The 10,263-nt window shown below is 47.8% G+C and overlaps 1 protein-coding gene across 1 annotated transcript; it reads left to right on the forward strand.

The window, feature by feature from the left end:
- The first annotated feature begins 2,766 nt into the window (after nucleotides 1–2,766).
- LOC110284274 (zinc finger protein 48-like) lies at nucleotides 2,767–5,194 on the forward strand. The gene is given in 3 exon segments (XM_021149997.1): nucleotides 2,767–2,797; nucleotides 2,800–3,043; nucleotides 3,284–5,194. Coding segments are annotated over 3 exon segments (1,764 nt in total). The 3' UTR covers nucleotides 4,773–5,194.
- The last annotated feature ends 5,069 nt before the right edge of the window (nucleotides 5,195–10,263 follow it).

The raw sequence follows: 10,263 nt of genomic DNA on the forward strand, positions 1-10,263 counted from the left end.
TCAGGCACCATATAAATTTGATGGCATGTCCTTTACTTGGATTAAAGGTAGAAAATTGAACAAGTGTCACCTTTAGGGGAAACATTGTTGTTGCCAAGTTCACTCTTCAGCAAGGTAGCAGAATGCAGATCAGGAAGAGATGGTGTGAGATTGTCCAGCAGCCCCCCTGGAGAAACCTGAAGATGATTTCCAATGAGAAAGTTCTCCTTAACAGCTTTAGATGTTGCACGTGGGCAGATCTGTGGCCTAAACTACACTAGCATGAATAGCCTCTAAGCAGCCCTCCACCCGACCCTAAGCACTTTAAATATAAACAAGGTGATAGACACTTAGTGCTGTGGGAAATATTGGCAGACTTCAAGCATTACTGCTGTCAACTCTCGGTCCCCGCACAGTCTCACGGGCTCTGTCTCTATCCACCAACTCTCTGGCGGGGGCTGGAGCTCCTGAGTTCCCTTTGCTGCCATGCCAGCCCCAGGCAACACCTATTCACCCTGCAGTCAGCCGCCACAACACCCAGCAACCTCGTAGAAACAAAACTCTAGAAGCTTGTAATTAACAAATCAGATTTATATATCAATAAATTCTTAATTCACAAGATTCCAATACAATAATTTCAGAACCAATTGATAGTGATAAAAGGTGCCCACCAGATTAGACAAATTATCCCAAATATTCTATCCTTTATGATATATCATAACTACTTGTGACTATAAAAACCACAGTGGATCTGGCTCTTCTTCCTGTCCATCCATCTCCATCTTGGCTCTTCCCCTTTCTCCCTTGAGACACCTCTGTCTCTGCAACTCTTAGCTCTGCCTCCCTTTTCTGTGTCCAATCACAGGCCTCCTACTGCACTAATATTTTAATGTAATTGGATAGGGAAAATCTGGTCACAATTCATGTTCTTTTTAATTAAATCTCTCTCTCTCTCTCTCTCTCTCTCTCTCTCTCTCTCTCTCTCTCTCTCTCCCTCTTTCTCTCTCTCTCTCTTTTTCTCCAGGGTCTGTCTCTCTCTGTCCTGAAACTCTATGTAAATCAGGCTCACCTCTTGCAGGATATTTGATCACACTGTGAACTCTGAAATTGTATCGTTTTCTGTAAAAAACCTGTTTCTAGTTGTGGTGTGGCTAAGACTTAGCACACACCTTTAATCTCTCTGGCTGGAATAGAGACAGGCCCTTAGCACACACCTTTAATCCCAAACAATGAAGGTAAAGTTGGTTTGTAGGAGGAAGCAGCCATGTTTGAAAGTGATGTCTAATTGAGTGGCAGACAAAGTGACCAATTAGAGAAAGATTTGACAGAAAAGGATCTGACCAAATCTCATGAAAACAGAGAGGAAAGAGAGGCTACTTAAAAGAGAGCTGTGAGAGGAGAGAGGGCAGTTTTACTGGGACAGTTGTACAGAGACAGGATTCAGGGACAGAAGAAGCTAGACACAGGCGAAGACAGAATGAGCCAGAAGATTCAAACATATTGCCAAACTTAGTATGAAGCCAAACAAAACAATTCAGTCAGAAGCCAAAAGAAGCCAGATTGAATCAGTCAGCTTGGAGAGGAGTTTTGAGTCAGAAGAGCTAAGTTCACCAGCTAGCCAGAGATCAGAATGAACTAGAAAGGGTTAGCATATTCAGCAGGAAGCCTCAGAGGCTGAAAACATTCTAGGCCTCGATAAGATTATATAGAGGCGAGAAGCCTCTGCCTTCTGGGTCCCGGGACTGAAGGCATGTGCCACCACACCCAACCTAAATTAAATTCTTAATCAAAAGAAAGAAATAAGGAAGAGAGCCATTTGAAACCTTTCCTCCTCCCTTCCCTTTACATTCCATTGTAATATCCAAAATGAATTCAAGACCACCCAGTACCTTCCCCCTTCAAAAAGGATTTTCCAGACTGTTCTAGCAGGCAAAGTACAGAGCCAGATAAGGAAGCTGGCTGACTAAACAAATGTAAGAACATAGTTTTAGCGGTCAAAATGATTAAGCCTGCAGCTACGAAAATAACATTAGCTGTTCTCAGAGAAATAACCATAACAAGATTAGCAATTCTCCTGCCCCCTGCCCCACACTGAATTCTGACAAAGACCACAAACCACCCTGATCTTGTTGTGAGAATTCCCCTGTTAATAGCTGTGACGTTAATAGCTGATCCATAAATTCAAACTTGCTTTGCTGACCAAATCATAATAACCCACCATGGGGGCAAGCAAAGTGAGGGACTAGGCCAAAGGGTTACTTAGTCACTATACAAACCAACCAATGCCTGAAAGGGTTACTTGCTACACCAATGAGAACCCTGTTGCTCAAATCTGTCCCTTACAAAGGTATAAAAAGTGTGTTCTTTCTTTGTTCGGGTCTCTCCTCTGGCCTGCATGCAGAGAGGGGAGTCCCCAACATGTTGGATCAATAAAAGTCCTCATGTGCTTTGCAGCAATGGCGGTGGTCTCTGTGATCCTTGCGAGTAAGGGTCTTTTTTTTTTTTTTAAGATTTATTTATTTCTGCCCCGCGGCGCCCGGGACGTGGGCCGAGCCCCCTCCCGGCGTGGCGTGGAGCCCGTACCCGGGCCGCTGGCTGCTGAGTTCCTGTTGTACCGAGGGGAACGGGGCAGCGGGTGCCCTCGGACTCCCCGGGGCCGCGTCCCCGTCGTGGGCCTACGGTGCAGCGCGCCGCACAGCCCTAGGGCGCAGAGGACTTGAAAGCGGCTGAGAGCCATTGGTACAGGTGAGGGCGGCGGTCCGCACCGCACAGAAAGGGACTGAGACTATGGAGGCTTCTCCGGGGGAAGAGTTTGAACACAGGAGAGGGATGGCTCAGAGTTCAAGGAAGAGGAACATTTAGCCCCAGCTCCCCAAGTAGGAAATACTTCTCTCAAACCCGATGGCTTTCAGAGCTGGGATGATTTATGGGTCCGCGGAAAGGGGCTTGGAAAGCGACAGCCTCGAGACCCAGTCTCCCGGGTTCTGGGAGAACCCCCGTGGGAACAGGGCAGTAATGATCGAGCTGCTGTGTGTGGTGAGTGTGGCAAGTGTTTCAGGCAGATGTCTGATTTGGTGAAACAGCAGAGGACGCACACAGGGGAGAAGCCCTACAAGTGTGGCGTTTGTGGCAAGGACTTTGGGGACAGCTCAGCCCGAATCAAACATCGGCGAACTCACACTGGCGAGAAGGCCTACAGGGTCCGGCCACCGGCCCCAGGTCCTCCCAAGATGCCTCGATCTCGGATTCCTACTGGTGAACGCCCCACGACCTGTGGCGAATGTGGCAAGAGCTTCCGGCAGAGCTCTGACCTGGTAAAATACCAGTGGACGCACACAGGAGAGAAGCCCTACAAGTGTGGCGTTTGTGGCAAGGGCTTTGGGGACAGCTCAGCCCGAATCAAACATCAGCGAACTCACACTGGCGAGAAGGCCTACAGGGTCCGGCCACCGGCCCCAGGTCCTCCCAAGATGCCTCGATCTCGGATTCCTGCTGGTGAACGCCCCACGATCTGTGGCGAATGTGGCAAGAGCTTCCGGCAGAGCTTTGACCTGGTAAAATACCAGCGGACACACACAGGAGAGAAGCCCTACAAGTGTGGCATCTGTGGCAAAGGCTTTGGGGACAGTTCAGCCCGTAAAAAGCGCCAGCGGACACACAGAGGGGATCAGCTCCCCCAGCCAGTGGTTCCCCGACGGCAGCCATCCCCTGCAGCTCCGGCGGCTCCACATAGACCCAAGGCCCAGGACAAGCCGTACATCTGCACCGACTGTGGCAAAAGGTTTGTGCTCAGCTGCAGCCTGCTGAGCCACCAACGTAGTCACTTAGGTCCCAAACCCTTCGGTTGTGATGTGAGTGGAAAGGAGTTTGCGAGGGGCTCTGACCTGGTGAAGCATCTGCCGGTACACACAGGTGAGAAGCCCTACCTGTGCCCTGAGTGTGGCAAGGGCTTTGCTGATAGCTCCGCCTGGGTGAAGCACCTCCGCACCCACAGCGGCCAGAGGCCTCACGCCTGCCCAGAGTATAACCGTAGCTTTAGCCTCAGCTCCACTCTCCTTCGCCACCGCCTCACCCATGTGGAGCCCCAGGACGTCAGTCTCGCAGCCTACCCGGTGGTTCCGCTCATCCCCAGCCCTCCTCCACCTCCTCTCGGCACCAGCCCCTCACTGACGCCTCGGAGTCCTTCACACTCCAGTGATGGGCCCTTTGGCCTACCTGGCTTGGAACCAGAGCCTGGGGGCCCACAGGCTGGGGAGCCGCCCCCACCTCTGGCAGGTGACAAGCCCCACAAGTGTCCTGAGTGCGGCAAAGGTTTCCGCCGAAGCTCTGATCTGGTGAAACACCATCGTGTGCACACAGGGGAGAAACCCTACCTCTGTCCTGAGTGTGGCAAAGGCTTTGCTGACAGTTCTGCCCGAGTCAAGCACCTCTGCACCCACCAGGACGAATACACTAGACCACCACCACCATCTACTCTCCTGCGGCCCCATAATCCACCTGGTTCTGTACCCATTGTCCCTCAGTCTCAAGTGTGGGGCCAGCCCTCCGGACCCAGCCAGCTTCATGTGTGTGGCTTCTGTGGGAAAGAGTTCCCCCGGAGCTCAGATTTAGTCAAACACAGGCGTACACATACTGGGGAGAAGCCATACAAATGTGCAGAATGTGGTAAGGGCTTTGGTGACAGCTCTGCTCGAATAAAGCACCAGCGTGGGCATCTGGCCTTAAGGCCCTTTGGGGTGGGGGATGGTCGGCCAAGGTCCCTTCAGGAGGAGTCACCAGCTGGACTGGAGTGATGGGAGTCTAGGGAGGGTAGAAGCCCAGGGTACCGGAGTGAGGGTGTCTGCAGGTGAAGGCAGAGAAGAGCCTGGGAATCGGTGGGAGGGAAGAGGAGGATGAGAATAGCTAGAAACAAATTAGAGACTACATAACCTTCATGCTCAGGAAACTGTCTTGGTTAGGCGCCGGGACCTTGCCGGTGTGAGCTGTATCCAGCTTCTAGAACACTGCCTAGCACAGATTAGGCCCCCAATAGTTGTAAAAGCTGGACCCAGTTTTAAAATCCTACTGCCTCCTGTTAACACGCCCCTCAACTGGACACAGCTGTGTCCAACCTTTAGTTCCTGCACTCAGGAGGCAAAGGCAGGCAGATCTCTTGAATTCATAGCCAGATTGATCTACATAGAGAGTTCTAGGTAAGCCAGAACTCCTTGGTGAAACAAAACAAAACAAAACAACAACAACAAACCAAATAAAAACCCTTGACCCTTTCAGCCTTAGTCTGGGAGAGCAGATTGTTGGAATTTTAGGTGTCCAGACAAGGCAGGGGCATCTTGGCCGCCCTGAGGGTTGCTGTGGAGAAGGCAGTTCTCACCTCAGCCTAGGGGGCACTGGGCGTGGTTTTATCCAAGAAGGGCACTTTGGGAAAGAGCTTATGTCTGTATGCTTTGAGGGTCCTTCCCACTCAGACACTGGGACCTGGTGAAATAGAAGAGCCAGCAGGAACCCTCAGAGCCTCCAGTCGGGATGCAAAGCCTAGGTCATCGTGGACATCTGCAAAGGCCAGCCTGCCGAGCAAGGGCGGAGCCAGTGCAGGCCAGAGGAGCTTCAAGTCTCCACAGCTAAGTGTCTGTCTGTCTCCTTATTAATAAATTGTCCCTTGTTTGAAAAAAAAATATTTATTTATTTATAAGTACACTGTAGCTGTCTTCAGACACACCAGAAGAGGGCATCAGATCTCATTACAGATGGTTGTGAGCCACCATGTGGTTACTGGGAATTGAACTCAGGACCTCTGGAAGAGCAGTCAATGCTCTTAACCGCTGAGCCATCTCTCCAGCCCGAGTAAGGGTCTTTTGACAAACTCCAACAGCATCTCCTCTTGTCTCTTCCTTTTCTTCCTCCTCCTCTCCCCCTTCCTTCTCTCTTGATCTCTACTTTTATTGTTGTCTAGAGAAAGAACTTCTCTGGCTAAGAAAGTCCACTGAGGCCTTGGAACAAACGGGAAGTTTGTCTGCTTCCAATTTTGCTTTCTTTGAGGAACAGGTGGGCGTGGTTGGCTGTCACAGCTAGGGCATGGACCAGTGCTAGAAGCAAACAGCTTATTGTGATCCTTTTATGGACGACCACTGCGTGTAGCATCAAATCACCATTCTCTGTAGACTGCCATGCAAAGCCTGACCCTGGGAGTTACATAGGCTAAATGGTTATTGCAGGACAATCGTGCAAAATTGCCAAGGGCATTTTTAAGTGAACTATGTCAGCAATTTCTTGACAAGAGTCTCATCAAGCAAGGATCCCCCACCCTTCATATCCACATAGACTTGACCTTCTCTTTCTGTGACTGATCTGCTGATTCCACCAGGCAAGGGTAGGACCTGCCTCTGCACTGGACAGACACAGAGTTGGTGCTTTTTCATTTTTTCCCAGAACAATGCAGCACATCGGTTGCTTTGTGAATTGTTTGGTCTTAGAGGTTGTCTAGAGATGATCTAACATCTGCAGCAGGGTGTGGTTAGGTCATATGAAAACACTGCATCATGCTACTTATAGGGTGTGAGTGTGACAGAGCTTTAAGTTGCACAGGAACTAGTTCTTCATGAACACCAAGTACTTATGTATGCATATATATATATATATACATATATATACATATATATGTATATATATGTATTCTGTATGTGTCTTTTGTTTGAAGCAGGGCTTCTTATAGTTCAGAATGTCCTTACAGTTGTTACAAAGTCAAACGTGACCTTGAACTCCTGATATTCTACTAAACCATCCAAGGACTGGGATTAGAGGCAGGAACACATGCCCAGATATGTCTGTCTATCTATCTATCTATCTATCTATCTATCTATCTATCTATCTATCTATCTATGCTGGTTAGTATTATGCCAACTTGACATACAAATGAGTTATCAGAAAGGAGGGAGCCTCAATTGAGAAAATACCTTCATAAGATTCCTCTGTAAGGCATTTTCTTAATTAGAGATCAATGGGGGGGGGGTGGGCAGCTCATTTTGGGTGGGGCCATCTTTGGGCTGGTGGTCCTGGGTTCTATAGAAAAAGAAAAGCAGGCTGAGCAAGCCAGGGAAAGCAAGCCAGTAAGCAGCACCCCTTCATGGCCTCTGCATCAGCTCCTGCCTCCAAGTTCCTGCCCTTTTGAGTTCCTGTCCTGACTCCCTTCAGTGATGAACAGTGATGTGGAAGTGTAAGCCAAATAACCCCCTTCCTCCTCAACTTGCTTTTTGGTCATGGTGTTTATGTCACAGCCATAGAAACCCTAACTAAGACTCTATCTATCTATCTATCTATCTATCTATCTATCTATCTATCTAACTATCTATCTATCATCTACCACTTGCTTTTCCCTTTAGGATCTATGATCTTTTAAAAGAAACAATAATTCAGTTCACAGAGGACCACAGCAATGCACACCGCAGCTAGGTGAGGCTCGGTGACCCACAAGACAGTTTGTTTCCTGGGAACTTCTTGCTGATTTGGGAGCCTCCTGCCGATGTTCCCGTATGAAGCACTTCTAGAAGTGTCACACCACACTTGATAGCAGCCCACAAGTTCAACGCAAGAGGAAATGAGTCATCAGCCGATTTTGACTAACTTGGTTAGCAGGAATAAGAAGCTCACATCTCTAGTAAGGCCTGGGTCATAAGATCAGATGCCCTTAGCCTCTTTAGGTTGCTATAGAAACATACCTTAGACTGGATAATTTACAGGTCACAGGAATGCATGGCTCATGTTTCTTGAGGCTGAGGAATCCAAGATGATTTTGCTGGCTGGTTGTCTGGCAAGGGCTTGCTCTTTGCTCCACAAAGATGGTTGACTGCTGCATCCTGCCATGGAGGAAGGAGCCAGGGAGCTTGTTGGGGTCTCTTTTATAAAGGCATGAATTGCATGCGTGGAGAGCCTGCTAGTTGTTTTCTATCCATCCCCTCTCTCCATGCTATCACATTGGGCACTAGGTTCCAAAATATGCATTTTGGGGGAGCACAACTATTCGGACTGTAGCATTAGCATACCTCCACTGGCGAATTAAGATTCACCAGTGAAATGGAATCAGGTCTAGCAAAAAAAAAAAAAAAAAGGAATGAATTATTATTGTGATGGAAAAACACGAGTGAAACTCAATTTTTTTTTTTTTTTTGGAGTGGAAGAGACCAGATTATGATGACTAATCTTTATTGTCAACCTCATGTGTTAGTAAATATTTATCCTTTTTTTCCTTCTCCAGTCTTGGCTCCCAGAATGACGCCTCTGAGACTAATTAGTTGTTATTAAACACCTAGGCCATAAGCTTTAGAACATTCCTTGACTAGCTTATTTAACCCCCTTAAACTATTCTATGTTTATCGCTGGGCTAGTTACCTCTCCTTCGGCCCACTTGTCTCCTCAGCATCTCCTTCAGCTTCTCCCCAAGTTCCTTTACCAGCTGGTTTACACCCATCTCCTCGGTCTGTTTTCTGTCTAGTCTTTCCTGGCTCTCTCTGAATCTCTCTTTTATCTCTTACTATTTCCCAGAATCCTCTCTCTTCCTGTCAGTGTCCCACCTCCTATTTCCTGCCTCAGCTTATTGGCCATTAGCTTTTTTATTGACAGGTGATGCTTATAAGAGATTCTCTCTACATTCATGGGAATCAGAATAGCCTGGGAGGTAAACTTCTGGGCGCGTCTGTGAGGGGAGAGATTAAGAAGAGGTAGAAGCATAAACAGAAAGAAACTATGTTTGAAAATCCCACCATAAAACTTAATATGGTATATGCTGAATTAAAAATAACATTAAAAATGGCATTTATAGCTGGCAGTAGTGGCGCACGCCTTTGATCCCAGCACTCAGAAGGCAGAGGCAGAGGCAGGTGGATCTCTGAGTCCGAGGTCAGCCAGGTCTACAGAGTGAGTTCCAGGACAGCCAGGGCTACACAGAAAAACCTTGTCTTGAGCTGCCAACCCTTTCCCCTTGCCAAAAAGGCACTTCTCCCCCAACCTTTTTGCTTTTAATGATGTGGCCTAACTTGACTTCTGGAAACTGAACTTGGGTCCTCTGTGGGGCTACAAATGCTCTTGACCATTGTGCTGTCTCTTTAGCCCCTACTCTCCTTTCTCTCGGTGTTTTAGAACCTCATGTCACTGAATAGACTGAGCTAGTACAAACTTGATTTGGTGAGTGTAGAGAGCTGTGAAGGGAGAATCCTTAGGCCATAATTTGTGAAAATCTAGGATACTAAAACTCCACACTTTGTTTTAAACAGTTTTACTCTGATGTTCAGGCTGGCCTTGAACTTATGATGCTCCTCCTGCCTCAGTAACTCCAGTAGGTACTGAGATGAAATGTGTGTTTTCTACTATGCCCAGCTGGAATCAATACATTTTGGATGGAATGCTCTAATACACTCATTTTAGTCAGTAAATATGAGTGAGCATTTCAATAGTGAGAGAGGTCATCTACCCTTTGTCTGAAGTGGAAAAGGACCCACAGTGTCATGGTTTTGAGATCATCTGTACAACACCATAAAGGACAGGTCCTCCTGTGGCTGAATACATAGATCTGCAGAAACCAGTCTATCCTTAACTCAGCTGAGGATGACCTTGAACTTCCAATCCCCTGGCCTCTCCCTCCCAAGTGCTGGGGATGCGTGTACTGCCATGTTTGGTTTCTGCGTCACTGGGGATCGAAGCCAGGGTTTCATTCTTGTTAGGCAAGCAGTCTACCAACTGAACTACATCTCCAGCCCAGACTCATTGCTAAGGGAAAATTCCTTTGAAAATACAGTCAGATTTCATTAGTATATAAGCCAAGGAAGTATGACCAGCCTGGGAGAGTCTACGTGAGCTAGGCAAGGGGATTACTCCAAAGGGGAACTGAACTGCTTCTGCCTGGGAAGACACTGGGGAGAGGAAGAAGGGATTTTTAATTGAATATTACCACCATCCATGACATCACTGTCCCCAAGAGAGTTCTTCATTTGCTGTCCTTTGGCCCCTCCCACATTCGTTCTAGCACTGGGGTAATCCTCTTGTGATTTGCTAAGATATATGGTTTCAAGTTCCAGAAACCAGCTCTGTAATTATTTTGACCAAAAAGGGAATTTACTGGAAGAAAGCTTTGACACTTCAGGGCATTACTTTGAAAAGGGCAGGGCCTATTTGGTAATCCTGGGTCCTTTCTTCAGCACCGTGCCCTTAGGGACACTCAGAGTTGCCAGGGCATGGCATTTTTTTTCTTTCTGTCTTCTCCAGAAGGCCAGCTTCCTGTGCAACGTGCTTGAGTCA

Source organism: Mus caroli, chromosome 17 (genome assembly GCF_900094665.2).
Source record: "Mus caroli chromosome 17, CAROLI_EIJ_v1.1, whole genome shotgun sequence".
Classification (NCBI taxonomy): domain Eukaryota; kingdom Metazoa; phylum Chordata; class Mammalia; order Rodentia; family Muridae; genus Mus; species Mus caroli.